The sequence below is a fragment of the Heliangelus exortis genome, chromosome 19, assembly GCF_036169615.1.
Source record: "Heliangelus exortis chromosome 19, bHelExo1.hap1, whole genome shotgun sequence".
Classification (NCBI taxonomy): domain Eukaryota; kingdom Metazoa; phylum Chordata; class Aves; order Apodiformes; family Trochilidae; genus Heliangelus; species Heliangelus exortis.
Window position 1 is genome coordinate 5,300,642 of NC_092440.1, and position 23,457 is coordinate 5,324,098.

Sequence of the window (23,457 nt, forward strand, 5' to 3'; positions counted from 1 at the left end):
GAGACGGTGGAGCCCTCCCCTTTCCTCCCATCTATTTCTTCTCTCTCCTTCCAACAAGCTCCTCACTGCTGAGTCAAGAACTGATTCCTGTCATCGTTTCCCATCCAAAACTGACTTCCTGTACATGTCCTGCAGTCGTTCTCCATTTTAGTGCAAAATTCCATTCAAAGAATGTTCTTTTCCCCTGGAATTTAGTTCTCCTTTTCCCATCTGTTCTTCTTAATGAACGCATAACTCTGGATTCAAGCACTTTGAGGCTCTGGATGAGTTTCCTCTGTGGTTTTTTTGTAAGTCATTGTGCAAGCTCTGGAGAGCAGACTGGTAAAAACTGTAAATATAATATTTTTGAACAAATTATTTTCAATGTGAAGATTCTGTTGGAATTGTTGAACGCAGAACAATTCAATGTTTAAATTCACTCTAGTTCATTCTCTGGCAGGAGAATGTCATGCACACTTAGCATTTAAAGGAAATCCCCTGTTATGGCAGATTTAACTCCTGACATGTTCTTGAGAAAGGTGACTTCATGAATTTAGTTTGGTTTGTGAAGCCCCATCCTGTAGTCCCTGCACATGGAAAGCTCTGCTGGAGATGATAGATTCTGATGGCATTTAATGTCAAACAGAACAGAAGTGTCTAGAAACAGTTACAGTGTGGGCTGGAGGTCTTATATTCCGCACAGAGCTAATGCTGTGATGATACATAATTTACTTGTAACTTGCAAACAATATGCCTGTCTTTCCTCCCAGAAGCATTTCCATGTAAAGAAGCCATTTCTGTGTCTTTGTCACTGTGCTGACACTCATGCTCTGTGTGTTTGTGCAGTCGTTTGCCTCTTCTTTGGACACTTGTGTTCTCCAGGGTTTGCCACTCAATGCTGAGTTACTTGTGAAGCAGTTTATTAGCTGAAATTGCAGCTCCTCCAGCCTTGTGAAAACAGAGGTCTGCTGGCCAGTGATGCAGAGCCAAATAAAGGGCATGGGAGTCCACATCTGTCTTCAAAACCATGACAGATGGGTCAGGGCTGCTTGCTACGTCAACCTTTTTAGAAGCTGAATTCCTCCAGAGTGTTTTCTCTGGCAGCTCATCCATCAAGTGGGTAGAGGGTGAACGTGCCCTTTGAAAATACAACTAGTGGAAAGAAATGAGGTAGCTAAAATAAATCAGGTGTGCATCAATTGCTAATTTCATTAGTTGCAGAATGACACTAAACAAGCTACACTTAAAAACAAAGCAAGGACAATCTAAGGGGTCTGAATGGTTAAATAATACTTAGGATCATAACAAGTAAGTGTGCATATATAGGATATGAGAATAAAAGGCTGGAAAGGACCTGAAGGGGTCTTGTGGTTATTACTGCCTCTGTCCTATAGCAAGACTGAATGAGCCAATGTTTTCTAATTGCAGATTAATAGGGTGATTTGGGAAATGCTGAATATATTGACTGTTTGGGCCTTTTAGCTCTTGCCTTTGAAACAGATCCTTGACAGGGAAATCTCAGTGTTCATTTTCTTGATGTTATTATATTACCCAGGAAGTAGAATGAAGCCAAGAAAAGCAGGAACCCTGTTACATTGTAGAGTATAGTAGTAAACCATGCAGATGGTAAACTGACTCTTAATTTTCTATAGAGTATTTAAAATATATTTTCCCTTTCTATTAATCCTGGGAAGAAGCACTCCCCAAAATTCATAAGCTACTAATTCCCCTCATCCCCAGAGGGTCTTTTATGATTTACATTTTCCCTGTGCTTGCCTGTCTCCTTTTCCCCAGTAGAGAAAGTTTTGAGTCCATTGGCCAAATTCAGCCATATATGATGGAGAGGAGTAAGATCAAACATAGTTATTTGCTGCAAGTTTCATTAAAAACAGGCAGACAGAGATTGGAGAGAGACTTCTATTTAGGAGGAATGGCTGAAGTGTGAGTTCAGCCCTTATTGGCAAATCTAAGAAGCAGCCAACCCAAACAATGGAAAAAAGATCTTTGACCAAGGTCTGCATCTTCTTGAATTAGCTGCATTCATTAAGTATTTTTGTTCCTTTTCTTTATGCCTGAATTTTTTCTTTTGTATGAATCTTTACCTTTGTTGCCAGTAACTTTAAAGATAGGTTCAAAAATCCCCTGCTGAAAACACCAGTATTTCATGAACTATGTTCTCCCCTTCAAAAACAGGTTTTTGTTAGACCATGTAATGCTATTTTATTTAACACAAAGGCCCTGTTTGTTCTTTTTGCTTTGTTTTGTTTTGTTTTTTCTGCCAGCTTGTAGGATTTCAGGAAGCTGAAGATAAAAGTCATTCTAATTTTCTTACTCACCCTTGACTTTTCCCTGTCTTGAATTGTTTGTGCAACAGGTTTTAATGGATGTTCTCTGCCTTTCATGGTTCTTAATGACATGTACAACCTGAAGGTAACAGACTGGCTTTTCTGGAACTTCAGTCTCTGATAGACATTGCAAGACACAGACATAACCCAAAGGTGTTTCCCAGACAGATTCAACAACAATACATGTTTGCTGCCTCTTAGATTTTTGAGACAATAATGAACGAGACAGCTGAGCCAGAGTAAAATGTAGGTGAGCATGGACTTACATTTCTCAGTCATAGAAATGTCTAAATTACCTTCTAAAAAAATTCCTACCAGGGTGCTAGCAGAGCAATAATAACACTTCTGCTACCCTGTCACTAGAATGAATTTAGATAGCACAAGATTAAGACAGCTGTGGCCCTTCATGCCAGTGCTTTCAGTGCAACTGATACTACTTGTATGAGGCAGGAACAAAAGATTCCTGCCTTAAACAAAGGCAGAAAACCTGATGTGCAGAGGCAGCCTTAACAAGCACCAGAGGGAATTTAAAATCCTATCTTTTTTGAGTATGGTTAACCATTTTAGATCTTTTTAGAAAGGAATTCCTGAATATAAAGAGTATTTGGTGCTTTCTCCTTTTCTAAAGGCCTCAGAGGTGCCCTGAAACATAAAATGTGACATCAGTTTTTGGAAAAGTGTGATTTTCCAGATACATATAATGTCTTTAGCAAACTCAAAAATGAAAAGGGGTGCATACAAAGTGCTAGTTAAACCATTTACTTAGCATTCTGTGGTCACATTTCTTTGCAGATTTTGGTCCTCCTCATGGAAAAATGTTATCTGTGAAGTACTAATTTCAAAAAGAATGTGGAGGTAATAGTCATGTAGCAGCTTTTAGTTGCCTTCCTCTTTCTGCACCGTGCATTGCTGCATACAGGAAGCAAAGGGATGATTTCTAGTGACAGTGTCAGTTTTCCATCCTAGCTCTCCACAAGTTATTTCCTCCTCCTCCTCTACCAGAGTCATCCAGTTTAAAATTATGGATTGAGTAAGGGTCTGTAACCAGAGCATATCAAAGTGTATCCTCTTTCTGTGTTTCTATCCATTTCATGAAAACTGAAGTGTAACTGTTAATAATAAGCAGCTTTTCTTTTGTTTCTTTGCTTATGATGGAAGAGGAAAACTAAAGAACTGAAAGAAACAAATCTAGTGTTAGGAAATATCTCCTTCCACAGGCCTTCCCAAAGATCCTTAAATATCTGTGTTTCTCTTCTGGCTCAGAATGTGGCTGAGACTGCACATGAGGTATTGCCTGATGCAAGAACTGTGTTCAGTTCATGCAGATTGCCAAGTTTGTGTCTGCAAACAGGAGCTTGGTTTGCTGTGTCTGGGCTGTTACTGATCCTACTCATTCACAAAGTGAGTGAACAAATGGCTGCATAAATGTCTGGTAGAGTACAGGAAACTGTGTTGAGCTTTTTGATCAATTTTTCCAAAACAAGGGTGGTCAAATATAGACTATAGGAGTAAACCACAACAAACACAACCTGAACCTGTCCTCGTTTGTAACATCAAGTTAAACATTTTGGAATGGTCTGTCCCTTCCCAGTCCCCCCACTCTTGACAAAAAATTATGCCATTGGATTTGTTGGAGATACCAAGGTTCTGGTTGGCTATCAACATGGTTCTGCTGGTTAGTCAGAGCTTCCTAATTTGTCTCACTGGAGTGTCACCTCCTCAGCTGTTGGGTTGTGAAGCAACAAGGCAGCATTTATTATACTCCTTATCTCAGATATCACTTCCTCTCTGTTCATCTCCATCCATAGTTACATGCAGTATTATTTTCAGCTATATTTGACTTGCATGTAATCCAACTTTCCAGCTCCTCTCTGTATTTTGTAAATACAACAGCAGGGAGAAGGAGCCTTTTGTCCCCTTGTGCCAGGAGGATATGCTGAACATCAACACAGGCACGTTCCTGAAGACAAAACTGTTTTCTGGAAGTCTGCTCACAGACTTCAGGATCCATCTGTTTTCTGTAGGATGCAGTTATTTAAAGCAACAAAGTTCACTTCAGAGACATTGTACAGTAGCTGCTATTTATGTTGATATTTCTGACGAGGCTCAATATTGTCTATTTTCCATTATATCTCTACACTGTCTTTAATTGCCTCTTTCCACCAGATTTAGATATTATCCCTCCTGACTGTTCACAGGCAGATTTCCATTTAATTGGCAATCTTCCAGTCACTCCGTACTAGAGAGAGGTACTAAAACAGCAGAGCAGTTGATGAGACTCAAAACAAAACATTTTGTTTTACTACATGGCCTACAGACGACTGAACAATTAAACAACAGAACATGAGATTATTCCTTCTATTAATTTTCTTAAGACTGTTCATTTTAATTACTTACAGGCAGGTATGTAATAAGGTTGTAGAGGCTTAACAAGTATCTCAAATGTTATCTAATTCCTTATTTATCACTACTCCAAGGAAGGGTAAGCCAGAATTAAGGATTCCCTCAAATACCAAATGAAAATTGTTCTTACAGGAATTATCTTCATAACCTTGACCCTTGAGACACCTGGGGAGGCAGAGACATTACCTGGAGAGCCAAGCAGATCATTAACACAGCCAGACTTCTCAGTACATCCACATGTGCCTAATTACAAAGATGTAAGGAAGCTTACTAGTTTTAGTATGATGCTCAACATAAATACGTGCCTGTTTCTTAAGTACATTCTTGAATTAAGGCTCTAGCTTCTTGCCTTCTAATGCACCCAAACTCCACTGCTCTGTCATTGCCACTGGTGTCCAGAGATACATGGAAACCAGAGATGTGCTGCTGTCTCCCATGGGGAGGAGCAGGGAGCAGGGAGGAGCAGCATTGGTTGTGCTGTTCCTCTCACCTCACTGAGGCACAGGTGAAGCCCTCAGGCTGCTGGCAGGCTGCCACTGTAAACCCAGCACAGGGCATCTTAGCTTGAGTGGGGAGTAGGGCCTCAATATTGCATTTCAAACACTGATTAGTAAAGCAGGCAATTGAAAAAAAAAGTGTTTATTTAGCTTATGGAGATTGCAGAAAGGAAAACAGCTCCAGAAATTCAAAGTTCAAAATGCTAGAGCAGCTGGGTGCATCAGAATCCTAAGAATGAAGCTTCCTCCTCCCCTTCAGCTGCCAGGATGAGAGTCTGACTGCACTGTTCCCTCTCAGACACTGTGCAGGACAAGCAGTTGAAATGCAGCTCAACAAGAAGCCATTTAAAAGGGTCAAGAGCAAGGATTCAGGTTTCCACCTGGAGATGGAAAAATCCTTCTCCATTTTTCCCCCCACGTTTCAGAATCATTATGCCAGGAAATTATTAAATCACACAAATTTCAATAATAAGTGCATTGTTTGGACAGCACATTAAATTGCTGAGGGATACAACTAAGGATTCAAAGTCAGTAGTGATGAAAGATGAGAGTGAGGAATTAGGGTACAACTTATGTGGAATTCTGTGAACAGCACAGGTACAGAGCAACATTCCCCTGATTGATGCAAGTGAGAATTAAAAAGTGTGTGCCCAAAAAGCAGAGGAATCTCATTCAATATTTTCTTCTGTAATTGAACACAAAGGTTCCCTGTAATATTTTTTCTCAACTGGCAAGACTGCCACCTGATTAGGAGAGGGACAAAGCAGAGCTGCTAATGTACTTTTCTAACTAGAAGGCCATTTTTATGTCTTTTGAGAACAAGGCTACTTCTGCTGTGCCACAAATGCCAGTTTGCAGCATGATAAAGTTTTGGTTTAACAAGGTTGGTGGATTGATAACAGGACCCTGACAAACTACTGTTCTCACCTGCATTTTGCTTAATGTTGCAAATCAGTTTTAGTTCATTAGATCTTGCTAAATGAATGCTGAGTTATTGCTACTGTCATTTGGGAGAGAACATCCTTCTCTCCACATCATGATACAGCCTGTCCTAATTGAGATGTTCTCTCTGGCTCAGTCACACCTAACCAGGGAGCACTTGGAGGAAAAGTGGGGGTGGCAGCCAGCAGGCTGTCCCTAACAAAGGCTGCTGCATTGTCACTGAGTGCTCGTGTTGCCATTCCCAGAACATGTGGTCAGAACCAAAAAGGCTGGGGACCTGAGGACCCACTTGTCACACCCACAAGTGCTTCTAGCTCCTGTCTGTAGTGTATTACTGCAGCTTTGGGAATACAAATAAGTGCTAGAAATGTCAAAAGCCTGTAGCACAACAATGTACGAGGCAGATGAAAGTGACTTGCAACTCTTCTCTGCAGTGCTGTTGCCAGCCTGAATACTTTCAGGGCAAAAGGCTGCAGAACCTTGAACCTGGACTTGTCTCAGTCTTGCACCAGAGTTCTTGGCTTTTCCACAAAAGTCAAATTACAGGTAACAAGTACTCAGACATTCAGTCCTGGTCATCCTGCATGCAGTAGTCCAGGAAGAACAATACAGGCTGATGCTGCCCCTCCCTCACATGGCTTTTTATTTTTTTTTTTTTTTTTTTTTTCCATGTGCAGGACTGCCTAGACTTCACTCAGAGATGGAAGGAACATCTTGTCATCATCATCCCAGAGGACCAGTGGGGCAGAGATGTAAACAGATTGGCCAATCCAGACAGAAAGCAATGGTGAAAATAGGGCAATAAAGTTAAGACTATCAAGACCTGACCTTATGAGCATTGGAATGCAGTAACTTAGTTCTGACATTGCTGAGAAACTTACTGGCAGCCAAGAGCAGACTGCATCACCACCCTTTTCAGTTGCTTCACACCAGAGAATTCCTGCATGAAAGGCACCCAAACATGCAGGTAAACACCATCTAGCAAACAAACATTATATGCAAACACACACTGGGGCTGCACAGAAATTCTAAGAGAAATCTGGAACTCAAATCTTAGGGCAAGCAAATCAGACTTTAGTACCAACATGATTTGAACTCAATTAGGACTGGCAAAATTATTACACTGATGAGACCATAATGGAGAAAAACTCTTCCATTAGCTCTTTCTTTCCCATGGGATGAAAGGTAGGTGAATTTAAGGCATGGAAGACAAGGAAGAAATGAAGACATAAGAAATATTCAGCAAGACAAAGCAAAGTCATTAATAACTTGATTGAATATAGGGAGGCCCTAAAAATCAGAAATCAAGACCCTAAACCTTACCTGTTTTACAGAATACCTAATGTCAGTAAAACATTTTGTTAAGTAAAACCAAATGTATCATTTTCCCCAGCAGCTCTAACATGCCTGGTTTTAAATTACAAACTTTTGGGGGCAGCATCTCCCCATCTCTTGGGCTGTCAGTATCTGGCACACACATTCCAAACTATCAACTTTTTTCTGCATGAAGGTTTAATAACCAGACACAACTAGAGCTGGAAGCCCATCTTCTAGAAGGTTCTGCCTCACCACCACCAAAGTCACAACCCATCTGGACTTTTTATAGCTGAGGCAGGGCTCCAAAGTCCCTGTTTATAGCAAACCCTCCCTGGCAGCCAGGCACCTTCCCAATTTGGCAGTCTGTTCATTCTGGGGGAACAGAACCTCCCTCCCAGGGAGCCTTAACCAAGCCTCCAGTTCTGGCCCAATGCATTCAACTCATCTTCCACTGTGCTCTTTGCATTATTTTTATTTTGCTGTAAGTGACAGTAAAGTGCAGAGATGGAGGAGCTCTCACAGTTCCCATTTGCTGAAGGACTCTTAGTGCAAAGGCAGCAAAATGAAGTTATCTGAATTGTAAAAATCCTGCCAGTCTCTCTCTAGCACAGACTTTCCCTTTGCAGAACTTTTGTATTAACACTTCTGTATCTCTGTAAAATATTTTTTCTGTAAAAAACTATTTTCTGTAAAAAACTATTTTCTGTAAAAAACTATTTTCTGTAAAAAACTATTTTCTGTAAAAAACTATTTTCTGTAAAAAACTATTTTCTGTAAAAAACTATTTTCTGTAAAAAACTATTTTCTGTAAAAAACTATTTTCTGTAAAAAACTATTTTCTGTAAAAAACTATTTTCTGTAAAAAACTATTTTCTGTAAAAAACTATTTCCTGTAAAAAACTATTTCCTGTAAAAAACTATTTCCTGTAAAAAACTATTTCCTGTAAAAAACTATTTCCTGTAAAAAACTATTTCCTGTAAAAAACTATTTCCTGTAAAAAACTATTTCCTGTAAAAAACTATTTCCTGTAAAAAACTATTTCCTGTAAAAAACTATTTCCTGTAAAAAACTATTTCCTGTAAAAAACTATTTCCTGTAAAAAACTATTTTCTGTAAAAAACTATTTTCTGTAAAAAACTATTTTCTGTAAAAAACTATTTTCTGTAAAAAACTATTTTCTGTAAAAAAATTTAAACTCTACTACAAAACATTTTCAAAAGCCAAGTTCCTCTCTTCACATACAGGTAAGAACCTAAGTGAAGGTCAGGGCATCCTGAAGTTCTCTGCTGTCATCAAACTTGGGACCACACAGGACCTGTTTGGTTTATTTTCAAGATGGCACTTTTTTTTTTTTCCTCCACCTTTCTCCTGTTCCACCCACCTTGTTCATACATCCAGTTTGATACCCCTGATAACACCAAGCACTGTGGCAAGACTATTTTTCAAGCACCAGCTTTAATTATTTCAACATCACAGGCTAAAGTTTTGCAAAAATAAATGCCAGTTTGAAGTCCTCTTTCAGGATCTAAAAGAATCTAGTTGAGCCAAATAATAATACCTTATTTTTATTCTCAGAAAAACTTCACCAGCTGCAAACTTCCTTCCATTCTGGCAAAACTTATGTCCAGCATTTTAACATTTTATTATGGGAAAGTGTCAACTAAGTTGTAATGAAAGAATTTTGAGAAATAAATGGAAAAAGTCTCCATTAACAATAAGCACCTTTATTGACCATTTCTTACCATTCAACATTCATTGCATTTAGTCTCCTAAATTGCTGAATTACAGTCCAGTTTAGCATTTAAACAAAAGAGAAAGATAGTCCAATTTGAATTGTATAAAAAGTGTTATACCTGGGTGGCACAGAATTAAGGTACTATTCAAAAAAGCCACAGACACAAAAATCACTACCTGTGATTTTGAAAAGTAAGTCCTATATATGTCAAAGTGCACAGTCACACACATCCTCCATCTGATGTTGCACTTGTAAAAATGCCCACAAAAATCTGTTTGTTCAGAAGGCAAAGTGGTGGAAAGTACTCTCTATTTCACCATTTCTATTTCCTGGTGTTTAAAACATCTTCAAAACTTATTAGTAAACATTCTGAGAAGCAAGAAAAATCACCTTTTATAAAGACTTAAATTTTTTTTTCTATCTTTTTTTGACATTAATATTAAATTCTACTCAAGCCAATAAGAATAAAGTTAACCAGAGCTATTTTACTGTAGGGACATCAATTTCCATGCCAATGTGAGTATTTAGGCAAAATCATTTAACTTAAGTTAGCACTTCAGAGTAAATTCAATTTCTTCTGAGAGCCCTATACCGTGCACAAGGTAAGTTTTTCAACAGTATCCAGGAAGAAATAAAACCTTGAAAATAAGAAAAACTACTGAAGTAAGTCCTTCAGAACACATGCAAAATTACATTTCCTGGAAAGGCAAAAACATTTCCTCTTTCCATCTTTCTAAAGGATGGAAGTTACTCTAATGAGCAAAACCAAATAATCACTATTACAAAATGGTGTTGTCTCTGTGTCAGTTAGACTTAAGTTCTTTATCAGTACAAAGTATCTGCACCAAAGCTGAAAGGGAATTCCAGTTTGTAGCAGAAATTCATTTATACCCATGCACAATCTTTTTTTCCCCACAAAAGAAATCCAGTGTGGGAAATAATCCTTTAAAACAAGGCCATTAAAAAACAAAACAAAAATAATAAATAGAGCAGAAAAGCAAACTAAGCAAACAAAGACATACATTACTAAGCCAGAGAATGGGATTATTAGAAGCCATGAGAAGTTAGACCTCTGTAACTTCCACATGGCTGGGATCCTGGTTTTCTCATCTGCTTGGATCACAAGGTTCTCAAGGCAGAAATAGGGATTTAAAATTTTTTTTTAAATTCCCTTTCCCTGCCTTTGTATTTAGAGGCATCAGATATCCATGATTCAGAAAATATTTCATAAGGCTAATACAACAAAACAGTTGAACAAAAAATTGAGTTCATTTTGGGAAATAGACTAAAAAAATGGAATAGCTTACATCAGAAAGGCAACACACTTCACTCTTAAATGAAACATTTTTGCTTGAATTCAAGTCTACTTCTTATTAACACACAACACAACTGAATTATACAGCTACATTTTTCCTTCATTAGCCATAAACTTAGTGGAGAAGGTTGCAGTGTACATCCTGGCTAGCAAAACATTTGGAAAAAGATGTGAAATAGCTGCACACTGGTGAAGACAGATTTCACACTAAAAAGTGTTAATTACTGTGAAATTTTTTGTGTTCTGTTCTGGACAATTTATATATCCTTTCTAAGATGAATGAGTTTCTGTTAAACAAAATTGGGATAAGAAATACAAATCTTTTCAGCCTTCTGAAAGAAAGGGGGAAGGTATGAATGTGATGTTCGTGAAGGATAAAAATTTGATGATTCTAAACACCAGGATGCTCCTTTAACTCATAAAAAATTGTGGGACCTGCTAAAAAACCCCTCAGCCACTCTGTCATTTGTGAGTGTTTCAATACTGACACAGGTCTCCTGGCCTCTCCAAGCAGAAGGAACATCTTGTGTTCAAGACTAACAGCAAGTTCTCATTGTCATGCCTTGTCTGCTGGAGCAGAATTGTAATTATTTTGTTCTGCAGTGAGATTTTCAAAAACACAAGAAATTGGAAGGCCCAGCTTGTTTCTGGAAGACTCAAAAACATTTTTGAGCTTTTCTTCATTTGCAGGAACTTCTTGTACCTGCTAGGCCAGTGCAGAAGTATGTGAACTATAGCCACATTCCTTAAAAAGTCACATTACCTGGCAAAACACAGCACTGATCAATCCCTACTTGTATTTGAAATAAATGTTATATTGAAGAACAACCTCCTATGATCTCTTTGTGCAATATCAGACCAATTCTCCATTTCTAGAATGGAAACTATTTTTCAAATAACCACCTAACTCAATAAGCTCAAGGAAAACGTAAGACAAAAAAAAGCAAATGTTGACAATTTCTACAAAAGAATCTTGAGGAACAAACACATTTAAGTTCCCATTTCACCACTCAAAACTTTTCAGGTCACTGTCAATGTTTCCTGCAGACCATATGATATCCTTAGAGATCTTTACTGAAAACACCATAAAGGTGATAGCATTTAGTGACCCAAACATAAAAAACACAGTTCATGGATCCACCATTTGGCCAAAGTCATCTTAGAAAAGGGAACACACACAGGATCTTATCACCACTGCATGACACTCATATTTTACAACTTCCACAGAACATTTCGTTCCTTAAGCTCTAGCATGCCAGTGAACAGTCACTTTGAATTATTTTTACAGCTGGAAATCAGCATATTTTTTTTTTTAGAATTTAAAATAGCTGTAGGTAAACAGAATTAGCAACATTTGTACAGAACAAAGCAGCACATTCTGTTCCCCCTGCCCCCTCCCCAAAACCAGAAGGAAAATGCAGTTACTTTTCTCATCACCACTCCCAGGCCAAGGACACTGAAGCTTCGTGGACTGCAAATTCCTCCACACACAACACACAATTATAAAACTGAGAAGGGTGTCCAGCAAAAAAACATTTACCAAGTGCTGAGAGATTTTACTCAACATGCACTTTTCCCACATACATTAAGAAAAAATGTAAGGTATTACGCTGCACTTCGGGTTATGCTATTTTAATGACCAAAAAAATCAATAGTGGATCAGAAAAAAAGAGAAACAGATACTGTTTTAAGAGATTGGTTGAGATATCTGGAAAGAACTGACTCTGGACAAAAAAAAAAAATCCTAAAAACCTTTTAAAGTTGTCGGACTTTTTTATCAGTGCTTTTAATATTGACATCCAGTATCTCTACTTTCTTTGTGAGCCGATCCAGGACGTCATCCTGCTCCTCTATTTCTGTCTGCAGACCAAGAGCAAGGTTCTTCAGACGACTCAACCCAGAAGACATCTCATCTGCCAGCAAAGAGAGGAAGAAGTACAAAGCACTTTGTTTAAATGGACACTATCAGGATTCCTCCCTCTCCAAAACCCTGGGTTAGAAAATGTTACAGCTGCTCAAGTCTGGGTGTTCTTCAGCAGTGGACACACCAATATTGTAAGACTTCTGCCACACTACTACCAGAAATAACTCTTTTCATTCCAAATTACAAATGCTTAAAGCCAAACTGGAGCTTTATAAAATGACACGTCCTGTGATACAGTTTTTTGCTTTTAAAAACCAAACCTTTTACAGAAAATTATGTACATCTTTTCTCAGCTCAGTATACACAATAAGCTCCCTCTCTCAACTGCTTAAACTTCATGTCGAGATATCATAAGTATGCTGAAGATTTTAGCAGCCAGTTCTTCAACAGATGGAAAAATCCCATTTCCAGATTTTGTAATTTGGCTACAAGGAAATTATTTTACTGTGTAATTGGTTGGTATAAATGCTTCTGTAGCTAGAAAGTTATTCATGGTTGGAAATAAAACAACTGTACTTCTACTAACTCTTATGCTTGACTATTTCTCTTTAGTCCTTTCTTTTCTGATTTCTTTCCAGTGTCTTCTTTCTAGGGCAGCTAAACAGTGACACGTAAGCTAGGAGGCACTTGGTTGTATTTGCTACAGAACAGAGGAAGAGAAACTCAGCTGAATGGATTGGGGAAGTAATAAAATAAATGCAGCAAATTAACAAATAATTTAGTGCCTTACAGTTCTTCTATTTTCTGCAAAACATGTTTATTTCAGAAGCTGCACTAAGTTTTAAATTCTTTGGGTCCAAACTAATGTACAGTACCCAAGTTTAAATGTATGTGGCAAACCTTAGAAAAAGAGGTGGCAAGTATCCAAACTGGTCCAACCTGGGTGAAAATCTGCAGCAGTGTTTCCTTAATACTACCACTAGTACCTGCTTAGTAAGATTTTTCAGAATGGGTGGAGATAAGGCTGCTTGTCCCAGTGATACTCCAGTCAGCTTACAGAGTGACTCAAAGAAACATTTTCATACCCTGACAGAGTTGTGGGATACTTCAGCACCATTTTGTCATTCAAATGAGATTTTCTAGCATATGCATGTGACAAATGTTTTTTTTTATTGTGAATATATGATCTAAGAAGACTCATGCTTTTGGTGCAGGGTTTTTTTTTCCCCTGGTCTCTTTGCTCAGGGGCAGTTCAAAAACTGTTTCCAAAGCAGACACATTGCAGCAGAATTGAAGTATTAACACCAGCAGCATATTAGTTTCCACAGTAGATTTATAGATTTATATTATTCCAGGTATCCACACCACTTTGATTCTAGCTGTGAAACACACTCCTAGCTCTGATTTGTTATTAATATCAGCAAAGAGCTGACCCACAGACACAGAATTCCACCATTCAAATAATGGATGTTTTAATCCAAGTTTTGATTCTGCCATGTAGATAGTTTTGAAATGCAGAATACAAGCAATTGTTCTTGTTGGTTTTTTAACTATTAAATTTCACATTTCAAACAAACAAAAGAGTTTGTGGGCAATATATTACTTGGAAATCCTCTCTGGCTTAAGAACCAAAAATGAAAATTGTATTGCATCAACCCCCTTCCTAAAATTGCATTAAAATCAAACACTCACCTAAGTTGTTATCAATTTTCTGGTGATAAGCTCGCAGGTGTTGGTTCTTTGGGTAGGAATCCCCTTGCACTGAAGAAACTAAATCTGCTTTGCCAAAATCATTGTCTGTTAAGAGTATAAATGTCAGGATATTAAAAAAAGGCCAGGAAAAAATCGGTTTAAAGTTTTAAAAGGGCTATTAAAAATTATTCTGACCACAGCTGCCTTGTAATCACATAACCTGTTAGCAGGGGTATCAAAAGCAGTCCAACACCACTATCTATAAGGCACCCCTCTAGATGAACACTTACTAAGTAACAATTATCCTCTTTTGGGCTGCCTTTCGTAGTTCTACGAAGTAATTCAGAGAAAAAAAACAGAAAAAAACCAGCCACCCAGTGAACAACAAAGCCAGGTTGGTATCTTACACCAGCAACCAGCGTTCCCCCAAGACAAGCACCAGAGAGTTATTTCTGCCCTCTACTGGACAGGCTTTAATACTACACGAGTGGAATGCAGATTAATGTCACCAAAAAGTGTTTCTTTACCCTGCTGCTTTTGCACCCCTGCTAAATAATTGACCCTCACTTTAAAAAGGAGCAGTTACTTTTTGCATAAACATAATCACAGCAGTTAGCACATCGTGAGAACAGGGAACAACACCAAACCCTCTACATTTTGTTTCATCAGTCAAGTAATGACTTTAGTAGAAAGGGTTATGGTCCAAAAAATGAAAAAAAAAAAGGAAAGAAAAAAAAATCCATGAACCCCCCCCAAAAAAAAAGAAACAGGATAAAAGGAAAACATATCTGAAACAATGGCAAATGGTGGAAAAGGAGAACTTCTCAACACCTAAGTTCACATTCTGGCAAACATTAGGACGAGGTTGCTTGCAGCTGGTATGATTCTTGGCTCATCTGTGCAGAAATATAAGCACTAGATGCTTCTAAAGTCTTTCATTGATATAGCATGAACCCCCCACAGGAAGGGCTAAATGAAATCTCCATCCAAGTAAAAAAAATCCCATTGGAATTCCAAGCCATGAAGGCTGGAACACAAATCTCCAGACGTTCAGCAGTCAGCAGCTGGGCAGGCTGAAGGGTCTCTGCATTCACTATGTGCAAGTTTGCCCCACGTTGATGACATTCATTGCAAAATAAAGGTAACAAACCTGAATTATCTAGTTTCCTTAAATTTGGATGACTTTCCTGGTATTTTGACTCTTGTTCTTTACTAGACATCATTGCTTCTTTTAATCTGGTAATAAAGAGAATAAAAAGAAAACAACATTCCTATGGGACAGCAGGCCTAATTTTGAGACTGTTAAATGAAACCAACTATCAAATTCAAACAAGAGCAGCTAATTTCTTCTGTCTGACCCAAAATGTTCCCTTAGATCTATTATAATTTGTCTTCAGAGAAAGCAGAACTGACCACTTAGTGCTGAAAACAGTGTATGGAAACTTTGATATCATAACCAAAACTATCTTCTGTCTTGGAGACCTCTTCTTTTCCTCTAGTGGAGGATGGAGGAAAGAAGGAAATCAATCCATGCAGCATTACCAGGCTTCACACAGATTTCTCAGCAGAAGAGAGAAAAGTAAGACATCATAATTTCACAGAACTTAAATTTATCTACAGCTTTAACTGAAGCTAGACAAACACATGCAATATTTAACTAGAAGTATTTCAATGCTACCAATCATGATTTCCTGATAAGATTGAGTAAGCATGATACTTCAGAGAATTATCTGAATTATCTGAAGAATTACTTGTGTTGTTTAGTGTAATTGTTGGAAGTAATTCCTCACAAATACAAAGTTACTGTTACCACTACAAATATAAATGAAAGGAAAACATTTTTCTGAAGAGTTAAAGCAAACCAGGAGCTAGATACCATCTCAGGAGTTCACTTGACAGAGTAAATAATCTTTTAAATTCTGATTTTCTGGTGACTTTTCAGAGATGCTGTGGGAGATAAGTCCCAAGTAAAACGTGTATATTACTTACCTACTATTAGCATAATATTCAGGGGTTCCATTCTGCTCTGGCTTGCTCTCTGGAGGTTTGGCTTTGAAGTAGTTTACCAAGCCCCCCCAGACACTCTTAATGCTATTTATGTGCCTCTGACTGGTCTTCAGGTCCTGGTCCATTTTATCCACCATCTGCTCTGTGCGCTTCAGAACCTCTCCCTGACGTACAAGCTCCTAACAGATATTCACAGAAAAAGAGAAGCTGGTAAACCAAAAGATACTGAAACATCAAATATATTACATACTCTAAAGAAAATTAAGAGTTCTTTCATCTTGTAAGTTAATTCTTAAGGCATACAAGCTTTTTTATCTACTCACTCCTCTTTCTCCACAGCACTTGAATCAAGTAAAATCAGCTGTAAAATCCTCATCACTGTGCAATGCCAGGTGCCTGAGATCTACTACAAACAGCATCCAGTTTTCTGTATCAGCTTTTTTCAGGTTTGTATCTCTTTTTGATGGAACTTAAAAAGTTCCAGATGAGTGATACAGTGAAAATATGAAGGTTTATGGCAGGGAAAAGAGCAAGTAGAACTATTTCTGGTTATTTTTGCATTACTAGGAGTTTCCTGATAATTTAGAAATAGACTAAGGACTATTTAGAAATAGACCAAGGAAATCAATGCAAATAATTTTTTTCCTTACTGCAGGAACAATCTTTGAGCTAATACTACCAGTGTAAGATAAAGATTTTTTAATATATACATTGTATTATTTTCTAAATCAGCAGCACAAACACTATCCCAATGTAATCTAAAGATTAGGATTCCTTTTCCAGCAGGAAAGTTGCCTGGAGCTAAGACTAATGAAAAACAAAGAACTTGTGTTCACGTTCTCTCTCAACTTTGGGGAATTCTAGTTGAGTATCTTTTTTTTTCCCCCACTCTATATAGCAGCAAATACACAGGGTTTTACCACAAGCTTCATGTTAAGCCTCAACTTCTTGATTCCTCGTTTGTTTTTTTTCTGAACAAAAAAATCACGAGTCTGCAAGTTTGCAGAAGTGCCACCGAGAACACTTTCCAGCACCTGTGGAGCTCCTGTCTTAATTTAGGCAAGGAAACTAAAGCTGAAAGAAGCAGCCCAGTGCCAGGTGACACAGGGGACAAGACCTCTGTGAGCCATGTCTCTGATTTTAAACATTCTGAAACGCGGCCAGAAGAATGAAGGAAATGATTAATCAGGGTGAAGCGAGCACAACACAAATAACAGGGCGGGCTCTTCCTTTACCCGAGAGAACTGCTGAAAACTTTTTAGCTCGAGATAAACAGACATAAATACCATTAACAAAGCTGAGGAAGAATTATTAGAAGCAGATGAAAATACAGCCGAGTCTTAACCTGGGTATTATACAGACAGGGAGGATCCAGATGGGGACTTTTCCCCAAAAACCAAACCTAACAAACCCGGATGGGGGGTGAGCGGTGCCCGGGTCACTGAGCAGCCCTGACCTGGTTGGGGAGAAGCAAACAAACCCCCCCGCAGGGCTCACACCGCACCCCCCTCACGGAGCAGCCCCTCGGCCCGGCACCCGGCACAGCCCAACCGCCCCGGGGAGGGGGGGGAAGGCTCCGCTCTCGGTTCGCCCCCCAACCCCTCGGGGCCCCGACGCACCTCGGAGGTGGCCACGCCGATCCGCTCCGACTCGTAGAGGAGCGAGAGGGAGCGGGAGGTGCTGTCGACGGTGGCGGCGGAGCGACGCAGCACCTCCTGCCGCAGGTACCGCTGCCGATCGGTGCCGTCCGCCTCCCCGCTGCCCCTCGCCGGCCACGCCGCCGCCTCCTCCTCTTCCTCCTCGGCGAAGGGGTTGTAGCTCCTCGGGAGGGCCGACATGGTGCCACCGGCTGCGAGTCGCGAAGGGAGAGCCCGCGGGGTGCACCTCAGGGGAGCGGCGCGCTCGGCTCCCGCCACGGATCCCCTGATGGGCCGGGACTGCTCCGCCGCTGCCGCCGACCCCCGCCTCAGGCCGCTTCGCTCCGCTCCGCTTCCGCCCACAACCGTGCGCCGGGCGGAACTGCCTCGCTCCCACACCCCGGGGGCGGGGCGAAGACACCGGAGCGCCACAGAGCGAGAACGGTCCGGGGAGGGAACCCCGCGGCGGGGCGGGAGGCGGTGGCTCTGCGGGGAGCGCCCTTTTGTAAAGTGGGGTCTGGGAAGGGGGAGCCAGGGGGGAACGAGCACCGGGACGGGACCGGCACCGGGACGGGACGGGCGGTGAAGCCGCTGCGGGCGCCGCCATCTGTGCGCTGTGATTGGTGTTTCGTGATCCCGCGGGAAGTGGCGGACTCGCGAGAGTAGGCGGAGCGAGCTGACTAGCGGGCGGGCGGCGCCTTCCGTTCCTTCACAACATGGCGGCCGCGGCTGTGGCGGCGGCCGCGGCTGCAGCTGCGACGGCGGCGGCCGCGGCCGCTGCAACCACCGCTGCGGCGGCGGCCGTGGCTCCCTCCGCGGGCGCGGGGCGGGGGAGCTACGCGGGCACCACGCGCGGCTTCTACTTCAACACGGTGTTGTCGCTGGCCCGGTCGCTGGCGGTGCAGAACCCGGCGCCGCTGGAGAAGGTGAGGGGCTGCGCCTGCGGGGAGCGGCTGTCACGCGTGGGGGGGGCGCCTGTGAGGGCGGCCGAGGGTCCGTAGTGCGCGGAGGCCGCGTCTGCGGGCGCTCTGGGGTTGTCACGCGTGGGAGAGGCGCCTCTGTGTGGCGGGGCCGTCGTGCGGGTGGGGGCTGCGTGTGTTCACGTCACGCGAGTCTGCGCGGCAGGGCCGGCATCGTGGGTGCCGTGGCGGGGGGGGCGCGACACGGTTTCTGTGGAGAGTGTTCGTGCCGTGTGGGTAGGAAGGGTGTCGGGTCGTGGCCGTGCGTGAGGTGTGGGTGTCCGGGTCGCCTCTGAGGTGCGTGGGGAGCGGGTGGGAGGCAGTGTGCGATGGGAGCAGCTCCCGGTGCTGTTTCTCGGCAGCTCCGCGTCCTTGAGGTTCGTGCAGCGGGGTCCTGTGGGTGCTGTAGGGGTCAGCCGGGTTGGGGCCGGTTGCCTGACTCCCCCTCCCTGGTTACACCCACGCAGCGTGTTCAGCTCCGGGTAAATCCCGCTGGATGAACACCCTGCCCAGTGTGGAATCAGACAGGGCTGTATTTCTCGGGACAGTTCTCGTGGGTCTTCGCTGCTGGCGTGGAGCAACTGCTGTGGTGCTGTGCAGGATAGGAAGGTGGAGCCTTGTGTTCAGGAGTTGCCTTCTCTGACCACAAAGTAATTGACCTAAGTTGCCTCGTGTGATAGTGAAAGATGACAAAATTGTTGAAAAAGATAACTCAGTGCTGGTGAAAACTTGTTCTTCCCCAGTTCTTGCAGTCTTAATTCTTGTTTTGGAAATCTACCATTGGTCTGACAGCCAACTGTGAATAATTTTTGTAAGCCTTGGTGTTGAATTGCTAATATCTAGGGATTTATTTTTGGTTTTCTTATTTTTATGTTTTTCATTTGAAAGACTAAAATCAGGGTGAAATGATACCAACAGTTCATATCTCACTAAAGTTCTTCATGCATGTTACTGCAGATATTACCCTGATTTGTGATACATGCATCAGAAATTATTTCCAAAACTTCATATTTCCTCTGCTGTATTTTATGTTGAGCTAGTGGACTCTTTGTGTTGTGTGTTATGAGATGTGGCAGTTTAAGGACCAAAATCTTAAATTTCAGGGAGTATCCATTAAGTTCTTTTACTCCTTTAGGGAGATAGTTTCTTGGTTTAAAAATTTCAAGGTGGAATGTTTAGAGAGTTATCTAAATAGCAAGTAACTTGACATTCAAAGGTAAGTCATCCAAACATGGGTGTTGTTTGTTACAGTCCTTTTTAGTTAATATTTATTGATGTCAAAGAGATTGATAAAGCTACAATATGTTTGTTGCAGTTTCCCTTTCTTAACTGTTCTGTGGAAAAACAAAAGTAGTTGTGAGATTTGAGATATTCTTTAGATGTGTATGGAGAGAAGGGATAGGTAAGTGAGACAGGAATAGTTCTGGAGACTCAACCTGTTATGTTAAAAGGATTTGAGCAGAATTCATGCTCAGCTAGGTAACAATTTATAGTTCAGTGTTGTATATGAAGAAGCCATTGGTGCAGCTGTAACCAAAACTCCATTCACTGGGTTTTTGTCTACAGGAATTGAGTAAATATAATACCTGTGCTTGCTGTTTATTTCATGCCCATCCAAAACACCCAGTGCATAAGTGGATGGAAGGCTTTGATGTACCAGGGATGCAGGAATGAGCTTCTGTAAATGTGATGCTCTGAAAATCCTGAGGAATTCTCTTGAGATGTGAAAACAAACAAACAGCTTGAAGAAAAACTTTGAAGTTGATCCATGTTGTGGTAAAAATGGCATCTACTTGAGGTTTTTGTGTCTTTTCTAGTTTCTGTCATTATCACTGTTTCCTAGCCCTGAGCTGCTTTCATGAGGAGTGATGACTAAAGGAGAGTGATGTGGCCATCTGTCTTTCAGAAGATGGAAAGACTGCTGCCCACTTCTAACCCAGAGCTGAAAACCACAGCCTGTCAGCTCATTTCTCTGCTCTAAAAATCTTTGCAAATTTATTAGTGCTACCCAGGCATGCTCTAGGGCATGGATGTGGCAGGAAGCTCAGCTCCACAACAGAGAAGCTGGGATCTATTTGCATTGCTTTCCTGAAGCCTGCTGGTGGAATTTTGAAAGACAGTTTTAATGCATGTGCTGTTGTTGCCAGGGATTACTTTGGATCTTGTTCCACTGTTCTTTCCCTCACCTGTTTTTCAGGTACAGAAGTTGCTCTGTATGTGTCCAGTGGATTTCCATGGGATTTTCCAGTTAGATGAACGTCGCAGGGATGCTGTTATTGCTTTAGGAATCTTCCTCATTGAATCTGACCTTCAGGTATTTTTCCTGCTTTGGCTAACTCTTTTTAACTTGAAAGATTTTGTATTAATTCAAGTTTAGTTGTTCAATGAATGAAAACTTTGTATTTAATCTTCATAAAAATAAATTAAAAAATTAAAGATAACAGATGGAGGCAGGAGAGTACAAGGCAACAAGGGCAGTACTAATGTGGGATAGTACTTGTGGCATTGCCACAGCCAAACTGTTGTCTTGTTTTTTGGTCATCATAGCTTCAGGAGAGAAAAGAAAAGCTCTTCAGGAGTAAACACTGAAAATACTGTAAATTTTGATGATATAATGGCTCAAGCCATTTGTGTTCTTCCCCATATATTTCTAAATGTTCTGCTGTACTCCTGAATGTCAGGTTTGTAATAGGCCTTTTCATGCCTGGCACTAGCCAGGATAAAAAGACAAACTGCACATAGGCTGCATTGTGTGTGAACATCTTATTTGTGTCTGTCAGCCCATTCATGACAAGCTGGTTCTCTTCTTTGCACTCTGGGCAGGGTATTGTTCTGTGCAGAGGAAAGGAAGGGATATACTGAGTCCTAGATCCACAGTCATGAGACCTCATTTCAAGTGATTTCATGTTTCAAGGGTTTCCATCAGGCCTGAATTTCCTCCTATTTATAATCTATTCAGTGTGATTCAGCTTGCATGTGTATTATTAACTTCCATTTTGTGGTGATTTTTTATTGAGTTTAAATAAGACAGCTGTGTTCATGTTTGCTAGATTTTTGATGATGTTTTCAAAGCTAGCAGTTACTATTAATTAATCCAGCTCAGTGAGGAAGGAAAGAGCTGTCCTTTGATTTGGTGATGAGGGAGCTAAAGTGTTATGCAGGTGTTTAAAGTGATTTGCATAAGGCCATGGGAGGGGTCACAGGTACTGGGACTGGCACATTGCATTTCTAGTTGTCCTAAAATTATTTAGTGCCCTTGCTCTAAAGTAATGTGTTGGTTGGGGTTAATTACTGCTCTGAAACATTTTTCTCCAACTTCTGCAGAGCATGAGCTGTTGCCTAAAATGAAATTATTAGATTTGTAGCACTGAATTGGTTTATTTTTATTTGCTTGCATTGAAATCAGTTTGGCAATGGAGCAACCACTAGGAGAGAGTTCTGTGTGTGGTTGCTGTAGTCTTTCCATATTTTAAAAATGAGATTATATGCTTCAGATTTTCTTCTGCATTTTACATAGTGGTTTTCTCTTTAGCACAAAGATAATGTGGTTCCTTACCTCCTTCGACTTCTGAAAGGTCTTCCCAAAGTCCAATGGATAGAAGAAAGCAATGCACGGAAGGGCAGAGGTGATGTTTGGATTTTTTCATCTTTCTCATGGAATGCCAGCCAGGAAATAGAAATAACAGAGATTATTCAGCAGATGGTACAAGGGGAGGTGATAGGTCCTGCTAGGTTCTTCAGCTCCTGACTCAACAGCCTTTAATATTGATTTTCTTTAGAAGCAAAGAGGAAGCTGAAGAGCTCCCAGCTTTCTTGCTTGACTACTTTGACATAAATTGCACTTTCCAAATAATTCTACGTTCAATAAGTTATGTTACTAAATTGGAGAAGACTGTGTGGTACTTAGGAGAGTGGAACCTCAGCTTTGTTATGCTTTACTTTCAGCTTTGATGCTTAGTTGTTATTTAATCCATTTAATTTTATACCCCTTAGTATATCTTAAAAAGAATACTTTTTTCACAAAGGCTATATAAAATGTAATTTCTTTTTTATATTCTTGAAAACCTACACAACTTTCTAATTATTATAATTTTTTAACATTTCATCTTGAAATTTTGCCCGTTAAAGAGGCAAAAAGTTCTGAATTGTGTTTTTAGGATTATATTTTCCTGCAGTCTCAGAACTGTGTGACATGGGAATCACTTATATCTTCTTGTTTTATTACTGTTTGTTCTGTCAGTTCTCTCTAAAAACACTGCAGTGACTTATTTTCTGCCTGTTACCTTGCAGGATTGCTTCCAGTTGCAGAAAACTTCAGCTTCTGCTTGGTAACTTTGTTGTCAGATGTTGCTTACAGGGATGCATCCCTCAGAGAGCAGGTAGGGTTTGTATTAATTTTGTGTCCATGTAGGACCCAGTTCTGCAATGCTGCAGTACTAACAAATGTCACTAGAAAGGAGTACACCACAGCTGGTTCCTTTTTTGCAAAGGGATTTAATATGTGTACTGCTGCATTATTTTGCATGTGTTAATTAGTGGTTCAGATAGCTGGAAGATACTTTGAAGTCTGATGTTATTTCCAGGTGTCAAAGGATGTCAGTGGCTGAGCCTGGGGCTGCAGAATTCAAATTTTGACACTGAAATTAGGACTGCTGCAATTTTATTTTGCTAGCACATACAAGCTCACTGCAGACTTAATAAAAGAAGCTCTAAGCTGAAGGGGAGCCATATACTTTTTTAGTTACATAGCATTAAAAAAATCCT

General features: G+C 40.6%; 2 protein-coding genes and 1 long non-coding RNA gene across 7 annotated transcripts in view; 2 read left to right on the top strand and 1 right to left on the bottom strand.

The window, feature by feature from the left end:
- The first annotated feature begins 6,598 nt into the window (after positions 1 to 6,598).
- LOC139805259 (uncharacterized) lies at positions 6,599 to 6,993 on the top strand. The gene is made up of 2 exons (XR_011729753.1): positions 6,599 to 6,712; positions 6,844 to 6,993. It is a non-coding gene; the product is annotated as an uncharacterized lncRNA (long non-coding RNA).
- Positions 6,994 to 12,054: 5,061 nt separating this feature from the next.
- On the bottom strand, positions 12,055 to 18,090 carry SNAP29 (synaptosome associated protein 29). The gene is made up of 5 exons (XM_071763478.1): positions 17,717 to 18,090; positions 16,080 to 16,276; positions 15,241 to 15,326; positions 14,091 to 14,195; positions 12,055 to 12,447 (listed from the first exon to the last, which is right to left on the bottom strand). The coding sequence occupies exons 1-5, from the start codon at positions 17,933 to 17,935 to the stop codon at positions 12,290 to 12,292; spliced, it is 765 nt and encodes a 254-aa protein (XP_071619579.1). The 5' UTR covers positions 17,936 to 18,090; the 3' UTR covers positions 12,055 to 12,289.
- A 337-nt stretch (positions 18,091 to 18,427) lies between these two features.
- The window catches only part of PI4KA (phosphatidylinositol 4-kinase alpha), a 57,498-nt gene continuing 52,468 nt past the window's right edge, over positions 18,428 to 23,457 (top strand). For 4 of the 5 annotated variants that reach the window (XM_071763471.1, XM_071763473.1, XM_071763472.1 and 1 more), the window contains exons 1-4: positions 18,428 to 18,660; positions 20,891 to 21,007; positions 22,226 to 22,319; positions 22,984 to 23,072. In XM_071763471.1, the coding sequence (XP_071619572.1) occupies positions 18,451 to 18,660; positions 20,891 to 21,007; positions 22,226 to 22,319; positions 22,984 to 23,072 (510 nt within the window). In that variant the 5' untranslated portion in view covers positions 18,428 to 18,450. Of the gene's footprint in view, positions 18,661 to 20,890; positions 21,008 to 22,210; positions 22,320 to 22,983; positions 23,073 to 23,457 lie in introns of those variants that run through there. The other variant, XM_071763476.1, reaches the window with a different exon arrangement.